The sequence below is a fragment of the Coccomyxa subellipsoidea genome, assembly GCF_000258705.1.
Source record: "Coccomyxa subellipsoidea C-169, whole genome shotgun sequence".
Lineage (NCBI taxonomy): Eukaryota > Viridiplantae > Chlorophyta > Trebouxiophyceae > Coccomyxaceae > Coccomyxa > Coccomyxa subellipsoidea.
In genome coordinates this window covers 196,841-214,554 of record NW_005178019.1, presented here as the reverse complement: position 1 = coordinate 214,554, position 17,714 = coordinate 196,841, and the positions used below count along the sequence as shown (strand labels likewise).

Genomic DNA, 17,714 nt, shown 5'->3' with positions numbered 1-17,714 from the left:
AATAGGCCTGCCTAGGCTTGCAAGAAGGTTTCTGGCCCCACACATGAGCGCCCGAGCACCAGCATTTCTGATCAGCGCTGGCATTCGAGCTGCACAGGCAATATTAATAGAAGCTGACATTATCTTACCGAGTCTACACACAAGGGTTGCAGTTTCATTTTGAACACACATTTTTCTATCTGGCAGGCATACGAGAGTAATTGAAAGGCTGTGACGCATGTTACGCGGACCCTTAAGCCTGGCGCATTAGCAAAGCTGCCAGGCAGTGTAATGTTGCACACCATGACTGAGCTTGGATAGTCTTGGCAGTCACACGGGCATTCATGATCACACTGTGATGTGACATGAAGCGTGCAGTGCAAGTCAGACAGTGCAGTCAATACCTTGGTAGTAAGGCCAATCTGCTTGATGTCAGTGAATATATGGACCTGTTTCGTTCAACTGATACAAATCATGACTTCTGAGGTTTCTAGAGTCACTACTGGGTCATGTGCCCATGTTGGCCCTCGGATGTGGAACACTGATTGAATACATGCTTTAAACCTTCCTCTCTGGGCCCCGTGGCAGAAGACTGAGTACGTTGCTGTTAGTCACTACGACACGGTGTCGTATGTTGACTTGGGAAAGAGAGGAACGTTCAAGATGTGCATGCATGCAATTGCCCAACGTGGATAGCCTTTGGAGGCCACATCTAGGATGCCTATCATGCATTGACCAATTGAGTGGGACATTGCCTCACTGGGTTGGATTTAGCCGGGTACCGGGCTAGCGGGGGCGGTACAAAATATTGATTTTTGTGTTCACGTTTGATTGGATCTTGCTTTTATCTGGCGAGTCCAACAAGGGGTAGCAATTTGGCAACCTGTACAGGCAGCTTGCTATCTGCAATCAATTGTCTGCAGCCGCACCTTGCCTCCGGCAGAAAGGATTGTAATAAGCGTGTTTTAGATCAGATCTGCTCTAGAGGCTGATAAATAACATATGAAAAGTACTGATCCCTCTGTATAGTGCACAGCGCTGCTAGCTTAATTCTTGCTTGGGGGGGCCTGCCTTTAAAATCGGTTCTTGCTTTACTTGACCATATGGAACATGTGTTGCTTTGGGGCCCTTGGAGGATCAGGTGCCATGTGATACTAGGCAGTTATGAGGATGATTAAACTACGAGGACGATTAATATTATGAGGCTCATCATGATGTTTGGCTGTGAGTTGCAATGAGGCATGTTGATTTCTGTGGTTGACATATGCGCACACCATGCATGATGAAGCATTTATTTATGATTGAGGGTTTAGTAAGCAGCTGCAGAGCATCTTTGAGGAGTCATGATCATGCACATCTGCAGATATATAGGTCTAGGGCTTCAAGGGATACTTTGTGCCATAAAATGGTCATGTACACACTGTGAAATTTTTAGGTATTTCTTCTTTGCCGACTTAACTTGCAGGCTTGGGCATTCCAAATATGCTGATCACGACCGTGCACTTGAAATGTTCACATTCGACCTCCTTGGCACTCTAGGCAGATACTTGATAGCTGATATCATCAGCTCTCAGCTGATAAACATTAAACTTGAATTCGCGTGGAAAATTCAACTCGCCAGCTGAAGTGAGCAGCATGAGCTTATAGGGTCCAATAACTCAGGTCGGAAAAGAGAAGATCAGATATCCTTAGATATCACAGCTCTTGAGATCAGCTGCATGTGCCTGCTATAAGTGTGGCAGGGTACTGCATGCACGGCAAAAGCTATCCATGACTTGTTCGTCCGAAAGGTGAAAAGGGCCTGAACAGGCTCCTAAACGAGAGATCGCTTAGCACGCGTTCCACACGAGCTTCGCATGACCAAGGCTGTCACGGTGACATTGTCAGAACAGAGACATCAATTGCTGAGTAACTCTTCGGTATGGGAAGAGTACCCAGGCCTGCGACGCTTCAAGTGACGATGGCCAGGTGATGAAGCATGGGAGCTGTTGACATCAAGCACCGCCTCTCGTCGCGATGATAGAACGGCACTCTATGTTCATCGTTGATGTTGTGACGAGGACGACAGATTAAAGGGGGCAGGCTGTTTCGGGGTTTTTTCACCTGAGTCCTGGTTCTGGGTTTTGGGTGTGTCTATCCCATATTTCAAGATGTGAAAACACGGAGGGCGGATCTGCAGAAACTCATCACACCGAGAGTGTAAGGGTTTGTGACAAGAATACAACAATCAATATTGCGTTGGATTAATCTCTCACATGGCAGGAATTGCAAGATGGGATCCGGATGTTAAGCACCGTGACGGAGAGTCAATCTATAGAGACTTTTGACCTTCCGTGGCAAGCAATGAAGTTTATAATTATTGAGAGAAGCCCTGTTCTGCAAATGTTCTGGCCGTTACTTACAGGTTGCTTGCATCAGGTTGATGGACGTTTCGGTGAACGCCCCTGATGTCCTTGTTCGCAGGTACACTACGCTCGCTGCGGCCCTGGTTTTGGCAGTGCTGGCGAGCAGCCGAGTTGTACAGTGCCTGGATTTGCCCGTGGCGACGAGTGGGTTCGAGGAATGGGCAGGCGTCGTCGCCAAGGCAATGTCCTTTGGCGGACGCAACCAGGCATCCTCTCTGCAGGCCCTGAAAAGCTTCCAGGCTTCCGTGGCCGCAAAAGTGCAGCAGCAGGTGCCTCCCTGTGACCCTTCAAATGGACAACATATGGCTCACGGTTGCATCTCTGTATCGCATACGTGAAGTTTCTCACGTGTAGCTCTTTCACTGGTATTCCTGTTGGAGGTTCTTGCAGCCGAATGGGTTCTTGCATTAAGCCTCCAGCTCTCCGCTGTCTGGTGTTGAAGTCCTGTGAGAAACGAGGCTGTCTGCTTCCCTCAGGAAGTGACCAATAGGACGGGGCGCCTTTCAAACTGAATTGTGCTGCTGCATCTAGAGCAGCATGCAATATTTGGGCTGACATGTCATGAGAGTGCTTGAAAGAAGGACACGGGGATGCGCCTGAAGGAGTTGAACCGTTTTTCTGTGGGGTGCCCAGGGCGCAGCTCTGAAGAAGCTGGAGAAGGGTGACATCAGCGACATCATCAAGCAGCTGCTGACTCAGCGCATCGACATCAGCGCCCCGGTCTTCTTCGACAACGCTGGCGGTCCCGACTCACTCATCAGCGGCAGCGGTACGCAAACCCTTATATACTTGAGTACATCCAATGCCCACAAGCAGCCTGCCCTGAGGGCTTGAAACTATGTGTGGTCATTTTTGGTTTATCCCAAAGAGTGGCAGTGGCACCAGAGGTGCAGGCACTTGTGCGTATGTCCCTTACACTTGTGCAGCCTTTGATAATGTCCCAAGGGCTTGTGCATACAAGGTAGCGTGCAGGGACCTTGGCACATATGCGTATAAGCTGAATGCTAGCGTACCTGTAGGAGTGGACGGGAATCGCCATGCTAGTAAGCAGCAAGACGGGTAAAAAACAAGAATTTTAGGTACTTTACAAAGCAGCAACTGCTGCATTCTGGCTGGATACTGACATGCCGTTGCCATGTGCGCGCAGCTGCCGGCGTGTCATTCGGCTTCGTCGGCGCACAATACGCCCCCTGCGCCATTCCCATCGCGCCCCTTGGCGTTGGCGTGTTCCCCCAGGGCGCCATCATCCAGCCCCAGGTCTTAAATATTGCACCCACAGGTCAGGCCCTTTCTTAAGGTTTCAACCCCTGTGTTGCAATATCCACCCTTTCTTTCAGGACACCGAAGGGGCCGCTCATTAGTGCTTTTATTGAGCTTCCCTCTTGAGGGCCCTGCCCCCGGGTTTGCTTGGTGACAAACACAGGCTGGTTTTGAGCTGTGTTGTGTGCGCACTGTGCTGCATTGTGTAGTAGCGCAAAGTCAGACTTGCCGAGTCCTGGTGCCTGTGATGAAGACAGGCAGCTCTGTGTAAACTTTCCATTGCGCGTAGAGAGGCAGCCAATTTGCGTGCTCAGCTTTCTCGTGCAGACTTCAGTGCACGAGATGTCCATACTCTATCGGACAGACCTGCGGATACAATCCCCCACCCGGATGTTTGTTTATTGAGCACCTGCATTCTGTTTAGTGCTTGGAGAAGAACCCTAGCCTTGTTTTCACAGGCAGGGATTAGTTTTGTCTCCCGTCTTGTTGACGTTTTATTGTGCTGAGCTGTGAGGCATGTGCCGGCAGGTGTCAACATTCAGCCGCAGGGAGTCAACATCGCTCCAAATCTCATCGTCATTGGTCCCTATGACACCACAGTTGCCGGACAGGTAAAACACCCTGTCCGGACCATTATTTTGACACCCCTCCCTTGGCATTCATCAGGGGTGTGCTAGAGTGCTCACTGCTAATTCTTACATTCCCATAGTTTGCCTGTCAAGCAGCTGATCGTCATAGGCCTCAACATATGCCTAGAAATTGCTCTGTTATTTTTTGCGTTCAAGCATGCCAGATCCTTTGCTGTGGATTGACAAACCTCTGAAGGCTTCTGCAGTGGGTTGCCACCCTTGCATCCTTTTGGACAAACAAATTAACAGAACCTTTTCTTGTGCAACCGTTGACTCAACCATAAGGTGATGTTGTACAAAATTCCCTTAGAAGGCTGTGCAAGTGCAACGGCTTAGGTCTGTTAGTTAGCGTGTAGCGTGTAAGCTAAAATTACAAATTATAAACCCTAAAAACCCTAAGTAAAGATATTATATTAAAAAACAGCCTTGAATCCTGTATTACTTGCGTGTTGCAGGGCCTGAACATTGCGCCAGCCCTGATCGCGATTGCGCCCACGCGAACAGTCATCAACCCTATCGGACCCCTGGAGATCTCCGATACCCTTGTTGATGCTGAAGTCCCCCTGCCTCCAGGGCCGTGAAACCTTATTTAGGATTGCTGACCAACAGGCTTGCAAGAAGGTCCCTGACCCTACATCTGAGCCAGGGCCCGAGCGCCAGCATTTTGGCGCTGGCATTTTGAGCTGCACAGGCAATACTGATAGTAGCTGACATTATAGGCTGGACACAAGGATTGTAGATTTATCTATCTGGCAGGCATGCGAGAGGAATTGAAAGGCCGTGACGCATATTATGCAGAGCCCTCAGCTGGCGCATTAGCAAACCTGCCAGGCAGTGTAAGATTGCACAACAGAGTTATGCTTCCTAGTCTTGCCGGGCACACTGGCAGTCATGATCCCAGGAGTTGTGCACTGCAAGTCAAACAGTACAGTCAATACTATGGTAGTACGGCGCATCGTATTTGATGTCAGTTATTACTGGGATCTTTTTTCTTTGCAGCTACAGATTCACTGCTGGGTCATGTGACCATGTCGGCCTTTGGCTGTGGAACACAAATTGAAAACATGTTCGAATTATTCTTCTCAGGGCTTCGTCACGGGGGCAGAAGACTGAGTGCGTTGCTGTTAGCTTGTAGTACGTTGACTTAAAAAAGAGAGGAACGTTCACGATGTGCATGCATGCAAGTGCCAAACGTGGATAGTCATGAGAGGCCACATCCCCAATGCATATGATGCAGTGAGTGAAATACTGCCTTGCCAAGTTGAGTTGGACCGAGTTCCTGGCTGACGGGGGCTGTACGGATACTGAGCATCGTGCCCATAATTGATTGGGTCTTGCTTGGATCTGGCGATTCCAACAAGGGGTAGAAATTTGGTAGCCTTTGCATGCAGCTTGTCTGCAGACGCACCTTACCCCGGCAGGACTAGTGTGTAAATTAGTATGACAGTTTTTATTGAAATATGATCAAGGTCCACAAGCTCATCACTTGGATGAAGTGCCACACCTGAGGCAAGGAACATAGTCTAGAGCAAGGGGGGGCTACTAACAGCTTGTATATATACGCTTTAAAACAAATCCGAGTGAGTCACTTGCTGCTCCCAATTGGGAACTCTCTCAAGATAGAGCAAGAAGGTCGCGAGTCGCCATTATGCAAACATGTACACATGGATCTGCATGTCTAACATGTGCTGAACACGGTGGCGGGCCCCCCTCCGAAGGATTAAAAGTCCACCCCGAGAATCTGCCCACCGAGCTGGGCGCACGTGGCCTTGATTCAAATTTTGTTGCCTCCAATCGCCAGACACAGAACGGCAACAGAAGAAGGTTTTGTACTTGTGAAGGGACCTAATGACAGAAATGGGCCTCTGATGCATTGCACTTTGTCTGCGTAAGCACCGGAGATATCTCGAACACTGAGAGGAATCTCTTTGTGGTAAGCCAGATTAGCTTACGGCGCCATTTTTGCATTGGTCCGACTGCATTGAACACCAAAATCTATGGCAATCTTTATCAACGTGATGCATGTGCGCTTATCAGGCACGCCCGCTGTGATTACCCGCTGTGGCTGAGCAATCAGACCTGTCACGGCAATGGTTCCCGCCAAACGGAGTGACGGACTCTGTGCCCGCAGGTCTCGATTGCAAACTTTAGGGCTCTGCAACATTCAAGTTGCTTTTCAATATCGGAATCACCCCAGCTACAGTCACAGCCAGCCTTACACCTCGTTGAAATCTAGAAAGGTGCCACCTCATCCTCCAAGGGAGCGGCCCGGCATACACCTTTCTATCTTGCCTTCAATCCTCGATGAGAATGCGAATAGGTACTCTACTATTGTTAAATCCAACAGTTACCACTTCAGGAATGTTGCATCTATGTTGGAACCACACGTAAGCGACTCTCGATGCTTTAAGACTTCGCGTCACGGCAATTTTTGGGATATAGCTTTCAAGCAGCGGTTTCTTCGCAGAAGAACAAATATCACTCAAGTTTCGAACTGCAATGACTACTCAGCGACATGCTTCTTTCACCTCTATGGTAAGGATGCAGCACCGGTCTGTACTACCTTCCACAATTGAATGGCCCACGCTTTCTTGTTTACAACCATCGGTGTTATTGACAATTCATATTCGAGGTATACCCAGCTTTTAATGTTGAGTTCAGAGCTATTGTTGCGCAGGCTATGATGCTGATCGTGATAGCTGCGAACTCAAAAGTTACCTTGGCCGCCTTGAAGGGAGTGGGAACATATTCGTACAGCTCAGACAACAAGGCCCTCAACAGCGGGGGTGCCATGACTCAGATGCACGTCCAATGGGTGAGCATTTTACTCCATGGTAGATTTGTCACCATTGGAAAGTGTTTGCCAGCTCATCGGCGGTCATTTAGTCTTGCAGTTGTCTTGGATCAGAGGCTTTGCTTTCAAAGATTTGAATGGTACTATTTAATATTTATACTGCACCGTGCAGTATGCACTGTGACAGCGTTGGTGGCTAGCCTGCCTACAAACTTGAAGTCAGGTTTTGATATACCTGACCAAATGGGGCATGTGGTGTTGCCTCTAGGGGCTTTGGCAGTCAAATGCCATGTGACACATGCATTTACAATGACACAATTATCATAAAGGCTCATCATCAATTTCGGCTGTGAGGAGCAATGAGGCATGTTAAATTCTGTGGTTGACAGATGCACACATGGAGCACGAGCATCTAGACATATGGGCAACAAGCAGCCGCCGTTCCCAGCAGCCTGGTGCCAACCATTCCAAGCGGCATCCAATATGTGCCCATGATTTGGGGCCGAGACCACATCACCAAGCACAGTGAGCCTGCTATAACCCTACACCCATCAACACACTATTCATCGGAGCATTCTTGCCATAAATGCAGATACAAAAATCTCTCGCTTTACTTGTCGGCATACATCCGCGCAACTACCAAGTATTTGCCAAACAATCATTAGCAATGCTAAAGCACTTCATGTTTAAAGTTGAAAGACAAGCACTAGAAACAAAACTATTTTCAAGCAAGCTGCCAGACAGGCATTGACTTGACAAGAGATTTGGGAATTGTGCCATACTATTTGAAATCTGCGGCCAAAATTGCTGCTATAAGCTTGATGGAAGAATGGCGACAGCGGCGGAGTGAGATGCTTGGCTTGTGTGCAGTCACGGGACAGGGAAGTGAACTGGACATGGCAAAATGGGCGGCCAGTTATTACGGCAGCAACGTCATCATGGGCTTCAACGAGCCTGACCGTGTGGAAGGCTCAAATATGGCGGTAGGTGCTCACCGATACTTTTACAGTAAGTGCCAGTAGTACCAGTGCACTCAGTGGTTACATGCTGCGTGTTCTTTGGGAATTACATGTCAGGGGTATATACTTCTTCGTAATATGCATTGCATCAGCTCTTTGCGGCACATGCGAAAATATGTTTGACATTTCAATATTGCAGACTCACAGATCTCAGAAATCTAAATCTCTAGTGGTCATTCCCATTTTTTTATAAGGTGTACACATCTGCAGGTGGACGAAGCCATCTCACTGTGGCCTCAGCTGCAAAACGCTGCCACCAATGGCATAAGGCTGGGCTCGCCGTCAGTCGGGGGAGACGCTGCATCTGGCACTTGGCTGCCAGACTTCATGAGCAAAGCCCAACAGCACAACCTGCGTGTGGACTTCATCTGTGACCACTGGTGAGCTCGAGCATTGTCATCAGAAAAATAAATGGCACTCACGTAAGAGTGATCATTTAATTTCCCTATCGAAAACAATATTCATAAATTAATGGCATGCACTGAGTACAAAACACAAAAAGCGTCCATTTTGGCCTTTTGTAATAGAGTGATGGCATTTGGACCATGACCGAACAGTCAGTGGTTATGCTCAATAAACGTTGGTCGTTGATGCGCGCAGTGCACAGTGACTGTATGCAAAACATTTACATGTCTGCAGTGTGCAATCAATTTCATGTTTGAACTTGTGAGTCCCGGCTAAGGCATACTAGAGACCGGTATCTTACGATGATCCGGATGCTCCCCAATATATGATTCATTATCATTTATTACGCGCTTCTCCTGCCAAGAGGCAAGGTGCATCCTGCAGACAAGCTACAGCTAAAGGCTTCCATAATCCTACCTTGTTGGTTTCGCCAGATCCAAGCAAAACCCAATCAACCGTGAGGACGGTGCTCAGTATTTATATCGCCCCCCGCCAGCCGGGGCCAATTCTCCATTGGGAACCTTCAAACCTTTGCAAGTGCTATTTGGCCCATTAGGGCAACAGCAAGTGTATCTTTCAATTTCTATTGGGGGCACAGTCTCATTGTGCGAAGAAGAGGTGAGCGAGTGAAGTCTTTGGTGTTTTCAGGTATGGAGCAAACGTCACCAACCCGGAAACCGCAGCTGAGGACTTGAGGCAGTACTTGCAGAGGGTGTACGACAAATACGGCAAACCCATCTGGCTCACAGAGTTTGCGCTGATCAATTTTGCCAACTACAATCAAGCCACAGGCACTTACACCACGGTCTATTCAACTTGGGAGAATCAGGCGCGGTTTGCCACCCTTGCAATTGCAAAGCTAAAAGCTCTGCCCTTTGTGGAGAGGTATGCTTGGTACAGCCTGCCGGCTCCAAGCTCAGCTGCAACAAACAACCTTGCAAGCGGCGGCCGCACCTACACGCTCACCCCAGTCGGCCAAAGCTTAAGGGATGCATGAAGACACCAATTAACCCATTTCGTGCGTTCATTGCAAGGGCATTTGCTTTGAACGCACAGATGCATGAGATAACCCGTTGAACCGATTGGGCCTCGCATGAACTCGAAATTCACTGATCATCAAGTTCATGCTTGCAAGAAGGGCATCCATGTCCATTCTGAACAAACTTCCTTTAAAAGGTACATGTGTACTTCTCTAAATTGCAACGTGGGTCCAAGCATTAAGAGCGCCTCGATCATGAATGTCACTTTGATAATTGTATTCTGAGTTCTCCTATGTCATGAACAATCGCTATGCTACATTAAAAGGTCTTTGTTGAAGACCCCCGCACTTGGCAGCCTATGAGACTTGCTTCTGACACACAACTTGAGTAATTCAATGTGCCATATTATGGTGTCTTCTACCACAATAAATAGTGCATATTGTGAACTTCTATGAAAACAGTTCAACAAAACGACACGAAATTCCTAAAGGCACAAAGGCTTCTCAATGGATACATATGGAAAGATGTGAATCATTCAAGCATGATGCACCCAACCACACCCCAATTGCATGAGCACCCGCAGAAAGCAATTTGTTTTTAAACGGCGGGATCGCTTCTTGTGAGGTCACTAAATTTAGACTTGGTTGGCAACACATCCTCAAATTGCCATGATACCAGTATCAACAACATGCAACTTTGCCCGGCAACCAAGGATATGAAGCTTGACCAAAAATCAGTCTTCAGACGAGTCTTATCCGTGCACGGGTTGCATCTGGACGCTCCAATACACGGAGTACTGAAAGTCCCTGAACACTTGCAAGCGCTAGTACGTCAGTACGTCCTCCCAATACGAGTACTGAAGTACGTAGTTCCGGAAACAATTGAGTTCTGGTGCAACATTGGTGTTATAGTATGGGTCCGACCCATAGTCTGACCAGAGTCTGTCATAGTTCCCCTAGCAGCTTGACTGCTATTGACATGACGTCATACGTTCTCTCTAGCCCTCTGTAGCCCAAATTACAGAGAAGGGATTTTGGCGCCTTGACTCATGTGAAAAGGTGACCGGCCACTTTCATGACCGCCTGCGCGAGGAGTGCATGCTGCCTGGTAGTCGGGTGCACCTGTGCGCAAAGGATCCCCCTCTCAGCTGTGATGGTTTTTTCCTAGATCACATCCAAAGCACATCGTCTAAAGCATGTTGCTTTCTGACAAGAGCACTTCTCATCAGGAGAACCCCAGGAGCCCCTGGAACAGAATCTGAGAAAGTAAAATACAGCAATGTGAAAAAGGTTGCTTGCAGTAATCTCGAGGGCACCTGTAGGGCAACATTCAACCCTACAAACCCCCTGATAATGACCCTAGCAAAAGGGCCTTCAACTCAATTGGAACAAATGGTGTCCACTAACAGATCCCCCACTCTACAGAGACAAGATTGGAAACCTGAAAAAAACCCGAGTATAAACTCTAAAAGTCTCACGTCATTTTGAAACAAGTGGTCCCCCGCTTGCTGTATACAGGTAAGCACCACGCCATATGTTTAAAATTGAAAAACCCTACAGACCCCATAAAAATAAACCCAATCAGGGGGTTTACCTCATCATGAAACAGGTGGTCGCCCGCCTGGAGGATGCATGTGGGCACCACACTGTAGGGGCTCCATCCACCCCGGCCCAGGGGTAGGCTCGTCAGGATGTACCCCGTGATGTGCCCAATCGTGTTGCTGTCGTCCACATACGCTGCAAAGACACACACTCTCATCAGCAGTGAGTCCCTTGGCTCGTTGAATATCCAGGCTAGAGAATAACAGGCACCGCCTATTCTGCAGAGCCTCCACAGGAAAGTCATGCGACGGGTCAAATGAGCCAAATCTTGCTCAACACCTGCCACGAAGGCAGCATAAGTCAATGCACATGCACTGGACATACAGTTATTGGTGTGTCCCTGTCAGCGCAGCACACATGCTGGGAGCTCACATGGGAAGCTAACAAAGCGATCAGTGCTGGATATGTGAGGGTTATGAGAGGGGTGACTCACTGGCCAGCACATCCTTGAGGCGCTGCAGGAAGTCAGCGGTGGAGGAGGGAACGTTCTGGCGCCCGTTGCTGCCATTCAAATCGCTGCCAAGCTTGTTCAGCTTGTTGACAAACAGCGGTGACAGCGTCAGCGTTGCCTGCATAGCATGAAAGCCGAAATAAGTCAGCAGCATCGCATGGCGTGCCTACATAGCAGCACAGACAAAACGGCGCGGCAGCATTGTATTGCATGACTGCAAAGCGGCAAAGCACACACAGTCAGCTCTTACTTTCTCGTGCATCATCGAATCCAGCAATAATAAATGTTTGCAAGGTATGGGTGACTGGAGTCAGCTATGGGTAGTAAAGAACGGCTGCAAGAAGTCTGCAGAAAGCTCAAGACAGGCGCAGGGATTAAGGCATGTCTGTGCCAGACCAGGCTGCCCGTACACAATGCTTGGATTCAACTGAAGAGCATCGCTAGGATACTTAACAAGCTGCAGCTGCAAACCCATCATTCCTACTTGTCTGAACCAAATCCCTCCAGGTTCAACAACAGCCACTGCTCTCACAGAATGCCAGCCCTGTTGCATGCTGCCAGTGCCAACACAGGTCCATCACCTTTGTTTTACAGCATCAGAGTATCTGAGTCCACTAACAGCGGCCGGCAAATGCAATGGTAGTAGGTCCCCGCGGTCGGATTAAACATGCATGCCAGCTTGCATGGGCCAGGTGTCCATGCAGGTATGCATATGCAAACAATCACATACCTAGCTGCATGCATAAGGAGGCTGCGATTGAGTGTTGCGCACCTTTGCTCCCTCGCTGGTGAAGGTGGGGTTGCCGAGCGAATAGAGGTTGCCAGTCGAGTACTGAGTAATTGCCAGGTCACTCGTGCACCCAGAGCCCGCATTGACAAATCCCATGCTGTCATAGCTCGCGATGAGCTGGCGCTGCACGTCCGCGAAAGGGAACACCACCACCTGCGCGCCGATTACATAACCATCAATAAGAATGGAACTATCAATAATATTGACGATGCGATGCATGCAAAGTAAAATTAGGCTGCAGAATTTTGTGGGCCCTGCAGGTGTGACTGCAGCCGGCCTGCGTGCCTGCCCTGTTGACCTCTGGCTTTAAATTTATCAACGCTTCATTTCACAATAGTTCATAGCCCCATTGCGTAATTGGGGTTTTCAAGGGGGAGTCCGGAGGGAGGTTTTCAAGCTGCAAGACAATTTTAGTCAACAAGCGTGATCGCTTAGCTCATCAGCACAACGCTGTGCAAAGAAAGTTATTGTCAAGGTTGGATTCTGCATATGCTCGTCAGCCACGTGAGTACTCCTCTAGCCTCCTGTCTGAAGAATCTGAGGGCAACAGACTCATTTCAGCCGATTGCCAGGGCCAGCGCCTCTGTTTTCTTGCTTGTCTCATTTGTATTTTTAAGGCTTAGGGAACCTCAAAGCACAAAACAAATAAAGCACCATGCCAGCTAAGGCGTGCGGGGCCATTTCATTTTTGCAATCCGCCCAGTCCGAGTTTGCTCAAAGATCTGCTGAACCATAAGGGACAGAACAAGGCGTTGAAGGCGTTTTGCTGATTTCAGGTGTCTGAGGAAGTGAGGATCCACCTGTGCATCTGTGTGCGCTGCTGCAAAGATGGCCGCCAGATTGCTGATGGCCGCGTTTGCAAGATCCTGCAGAAGCAGACAATAGCACTTTTCAAGCATAGTACTGCTCGAGACAGTACCCTTTACTGCTCACATCTGCAGCTTGTGCACACTGAGTGTCACTCACTTACTTAGAGTAATGCGCAAGCGCATCAAGGGCGGGTGGCCATCGAACCCCCTCAAGCCCGTGCTGCGCTAGCTGCGCTAGCCCTTGAATCTCAAGGTCGCGTCGCTGAACGGAAGGTACTCATTGACGTTGAGGCCCAAATGGACAGCCCAACCCTCTACCTTGATGATGTTTAGAAATGGGAGTTCCCATGGTTTTCAAGTCTGCAGCTTATGCACACTGAGTGTCACTCACTTATCTAGAGGACCTCTTAGCATACAGGCAGGCAACAGCGTGCTATGAGTTGGCTCCCTGTGGGAGTGTTTGGCCCGCGCCACCGCTGAATTGGTTCTCGCCTGAGATACTTGATTCCAGATGGGGCTCCTATTTTGCCACCCTATTTTGCTAGTGGTGATCACACCAGCGAGCGCACCACAAACCCCTTCCTAAAGATCTGAACTGCACGCCCTCTGCCCTGTCTCTGACAGACGAGACACCTACGAGATGAAGGCTGCGCAGGGCAAGTGATGCATGGAATGGCGGGCGGAAGCGCAGATGATCACAGTGCTACTCTGTGCTGCCACATGTGCAATGTCGACAACATGTTTTACTTGCATGCATGCATGCACGCATGCATGCAAGCAGGCAACGCACTTACCACAAGGCCCACAGCGCAGATGTGGTCTGCGCACCCTCGTGCGACCACATACACATGAATTCATGACGGCCGAAGTGCACAGAAAGACCAAGGTGCTCAAGGTGAAGATTCACCTTGAAATTGCTATATTACAGCATGCAGGCTGGCAAGGGGCTCAACAAAGATTTTGCTGCGCTGCCATGTACATTCCTTATTAGAAACATAAGTGTTCGCATGCAGAAAGGGGGAAAACCCTACCACAAATCCCTTGGTGTAGATCTTGACAGCGTTGGTCTGAGCGTCCACGGCGCCCAGGCCCCTCAGGATGAAGTTGACCATGTTTAGTAATTCGTTGATGGTGTTGACTAACGGCACCGACTCCCCCGCCGGCGTCTGCCAGACTATGAACTTGCGCGCTCCCGCCGTATACAATGTCGTCAGCCCATCGCTGCGGGCATCAAGAAAAGAGTAGTCAGATGTTGAAACATATCCCTTGAAATATACAAACCCTAAGGACGTCACCCCTGGACTTCCTTTCAAACCTAGACACTCAGCGAGAGTCTGCCACACTATGAACTTGCGCGCCCCCGCTGCATACAGCGTGGCCAGGCCCTGAAGCAAAAGGTTGAGGAAATCCTGAACAGGCGACCCGTGGAATCAGCCCTAGACACAGAGTTCGCGCATGCCTACCGCACATGCGCGGGCAGGCCTCGGCTGCCGGCAGCCGGCTACTAGAGGCAAATGCTGAAGAGTGCACATCCTGAAAATCCCCCAGAAGTCATTCAATTTTCCTGCAAGCTACTGTCGCGTGCTAGGCCAGTCTTGGCACAGCTATGCAGGATGACAGTCACATTCCCTCATCCCTCAGCAATCTCCCTTGACCACATCTATCCATGATTAAGACCCCTTCTTGCCTGCACTCTAGGTGAAGGCTGTCTGTACGGAAGTGATACTGGGGCATGTTTCAAGCATGTTTCAGCTCAAAGGCTCTTGTTACGTTAAAGGTGGAGGATTGCCCTTGCTGCAGAAGCTCATTGCCGTGACTACCATGTGTAATCCCCCCGTCCTGAGACCTGTCATCCTGCCTGTGTTTGCTTCTCTAAGTAAATGAACACGAACCTGTTCGAGAGGGCAGGACCGCATTTGCTGCTGCCTGAACCGCAGCAGGATTGCAACAACGAGACCTCCAGATTGACAGACACCCTGTCTTTAAAAAGGCATGGTGCCGCAGAGTCTGGCCTGCCAAGGTATCATGGAAATGCAGCATTCTCCCGAAATGTCACCCTCTCGCTGGGCAGGGAAAGACAAGATGTCGTCAAAACTGCCATCAGCTTCTTCTCTTCTGCTATAATGATGAGTCAGACCTGATCGCCTTGGAGATGTTGTCGATGATGTAAGTGGGGTAGGACCCCCCGGTCACAGTGGCCTCCTCCACAAATTCCAGCGTCTGTACGAGGTTTGCCTCGAAGAAGCCCTGCAGTAAGCGCCATAATGTTTAGTCAGCCAACCCACATGAGTCACCGGCATGACTAGCACTCAGGCTGCCTACCACCGGTGCAGCACGTCATTGATGGCCGCTGGCACGTCAAGCATAAAATGTCAGAGTACAGGAAAGACATTCAATCCCAACAGGCTGATATTGGGATGCAAGACTTAGTTGTTCTGACGAAGATGCAGACGCAGAGGCCCTGCTTTAAGTGCGGAGCCTGCCTGAGCAAGAATAACAACTCACCAGCAAATCATTCACCCCTGCAAGCCACGCAGCAAACTGTCAGCAAGCTCCCAAAAGAAGGCATGCATGGAGCGAAATTACGACATGATAGCCATCAATAAGAAAGCTGATTGATCGATTGGCTTGGCAGGCAAATCTGCGTTCAACAGTAACAGCATAAGCAGCGCACCTATCTCCACAACTACCACATCCTCTGCTGTTATCGTGTTGCTCTTTACATACCTGCGCATGCATGCACAGTGCACCGTCAGCTTCCTTGCAGCTGCTCAGCAACGCTCTGACCTTCCCAGCACACCTACATAAGAGCTGCACTGCAAATGCACGATGTATAGCTGATGCTATATGTCTGTATACAGGCACTCTAATCAAGGCCAAAAAGATACACTCCCTGCCATGCCAAGCTTTGAATGCAGCTCTGCTTTTCTGACTCGTTGCTGTTTGTGACTCATTGCTTTCCATTGTTGTACACACACTGAAAGGCGTGGCTGGCAACCTGCAGTCCACTACAAGAAGATTGACTGACAGAGATGCAAGGAAAGGACTTGCATTAAGGGGAGGCTCATGCTGCAATCGTGTCTGAGAAGACTGGCAGGGTGACATTTCTGGCGCCCTTCTTACTGCTAAGCAGCACCACTTCTAACATCTTGATTATCCAACTTCTCAATCTCTACTTCTCTACTGCTGACCATGCGTGCATGCAAAAGCCAAGCGGGTGACTTACGCTGTGATGCAGTCTGAGAAGAGTGGCATAGTCACATTTCTGGCGCCCTTCTTCTTGCTGAGCAGCCCTGCTCTCTGCCTAACTTCTTGGCTACCTAAGCCCTAAGTTCCTGACTGCTTGACTGCTGAGTACGCATGCAACTAGCTGCTTTGCATGCTGTAATGGGTAACGCCAACTGTAGTTGATCTGGAGTGTAAAGGAGAGACAACTACAAGTGGTAGAAGGGGTGACTCACGCTGCAATTGAGTCTGAGAAGAGCGGAAGGGTGACATTTCTGGCGCCCTTCTTGTTGCTGAGCAGGCTGCTGGGATAGAAGTCCCCGACTCCGTGGTAGCTGATGCTGCGGTTAGTCACCGATGACCCAACCGCTTGGTCATTCAGCTCGTAGCCTGTCATGTCCGTCAGGTATTCTGCATGCGCCCGCAAATAAGACCCTTGTCATTGTCTGTGCATCACAGGGATGAAATCCAATGGAGCGCCATGCAAAGTCTCTGATTTAGATTGGAGGCATACTGAGCATCATTGCTGAACGTGTCACCCTCTCAAGAGGCAGCTGCAGCGCTCTAAGAACTAAGAATTTCACTGCAGCTCACAGGCGCTGTAAGCAATACGTTGGTAAATGGACTCAGACACATGCTGCACAGCATGCTCTGCATTTCCTGGCTATCCTGTGGTTGTCTGTTGCAGCAATCCTCGGCCTTTTGGCAGTCCAAATGTGGTCTGACCCTTTCTGTTGCAAGCAACATGAAGTCTAAACCCGGGAGACTCACCAACCCAGACAGGGCCGTTGGACCAGCGGCCATGGTCGAAGAAAGGGCCAGGAGGGTAGAACTGCAAGCATCACAACAAAGTCTGTGAGCATATGCCCTTTGCACCCTTTCGTCTATGCCTGATTGTATTCTGGCCATCCATCCTCTCGAAAACGTTCCTCACACAGTCTGAGGATGCGTTGTTATGCACTCTCGCACACAAAAACCAGTGCATAATACACACTGGCAGGCAATTTTGCTGGACGTGACTAATAAGAAACATATGGAACGTGCACAAATGTGAAGACCCCTGTTTTTAGGAAACAAGCTTACCGCTGTGACGGGCTGATTGAGCAGCTGGCTGTAGTAGGCCTGCACAAACTTATTAGTGCCATTCCCATTGTCTGTGATGGAGTCTCCAAAGGCGATGAGCTTCTTGGCAGAAGCTGCTGAAGCCGCCGCAAGCAAGAGCAGCAGAACCACCAGACGCCTTGCCATATGCCTCACTGGGCCACGGCCTGGCTCTGTCCGATGGTATAGAAGTGAGCTGCTGCAGTTTATGTGTCCCCTGTTGAGCAAATTAGGTCCCCAAACTGTCAACAATACAGACACAATGG

General features: G+C 49.4%; 3 protein-coding genes across 3 annotated transcripts; 2 read left to right on the top strand and 1 right to left on the bottom strand.

Annotated features, from left to right (window-relative positions):
* Positions 1-2,401: 2,401 nt before the first annotated feature.
* On the top strand, positions 2,402-4,854 carry COCSUDRAFT_60299 (hypothetical protein; the record flags this gene model as incomplete). The annotated part of the gene is made up of 5 exons (XM_005642819.1): positions 2,402-2,653; positions 3,018-3,153; positions 3,532-3,663; positions 4,173-4,255; positions 4,729-4,854. The coding sequence occupies 5 exons, from the start codon at positions 2,402-2,404 to the stop codon at positions 4,852-4,854; spliced, it is 729 nt and encodes a 242-aa protein (XP_005642876.1).
* Positions 4,855-7,963: 3,109 nt separating this feature from the next.
* On the top strand, positions 7,964-9,488 carry COCSUDRAFT_60298 (hypothetical protein; the record flags this gene model as incomplete). The annotated part of the gene is made up of 3 exons (XM_005642818.1): positions 7,964-8,050; positions 8,297-8,466; positions 9,140-9,488. 3 exons carry the CDS (start codon positions 7,964-7,966, stop codon positions 9,486-9,488), a joined length of 606 nt encoding a protein of 201 aa, XP_005642875.1.
* A 1,029-nt stretch (positions 9,489-10,517) lies between these two features.
* On the bottom strand, positions 10,518-17,595 carry COCSUDRAFT_60297 (hypothetical protein; the record flags this gene model as incomplete). The annotated part of the gene is made up of 12 exons (XM_005642817.1): positions 10,518-10,592; positions 11,065-11,207; positions 11,506-11,641; positions 12,296-12,466; positions 13,114-13,179; positions 14,154-14,343; positions 15,260-15,369; positions 15,628-15,644; positions 15,797-15,849; positions 16,584-16,758; positions 17,119-17,179; positions 17,431-17,595. The coding sequence occupies 12 exons, from the start codon at positions 17,593-17,595 to the stop codon at positions 10,518-10,520; spliced, it is 1,362 nt and encodes a 453-aa protein (XP_005642874.1).
* Between the last annotated feature and the right edge of the window lie 119 nt (positions 17,596-17,714).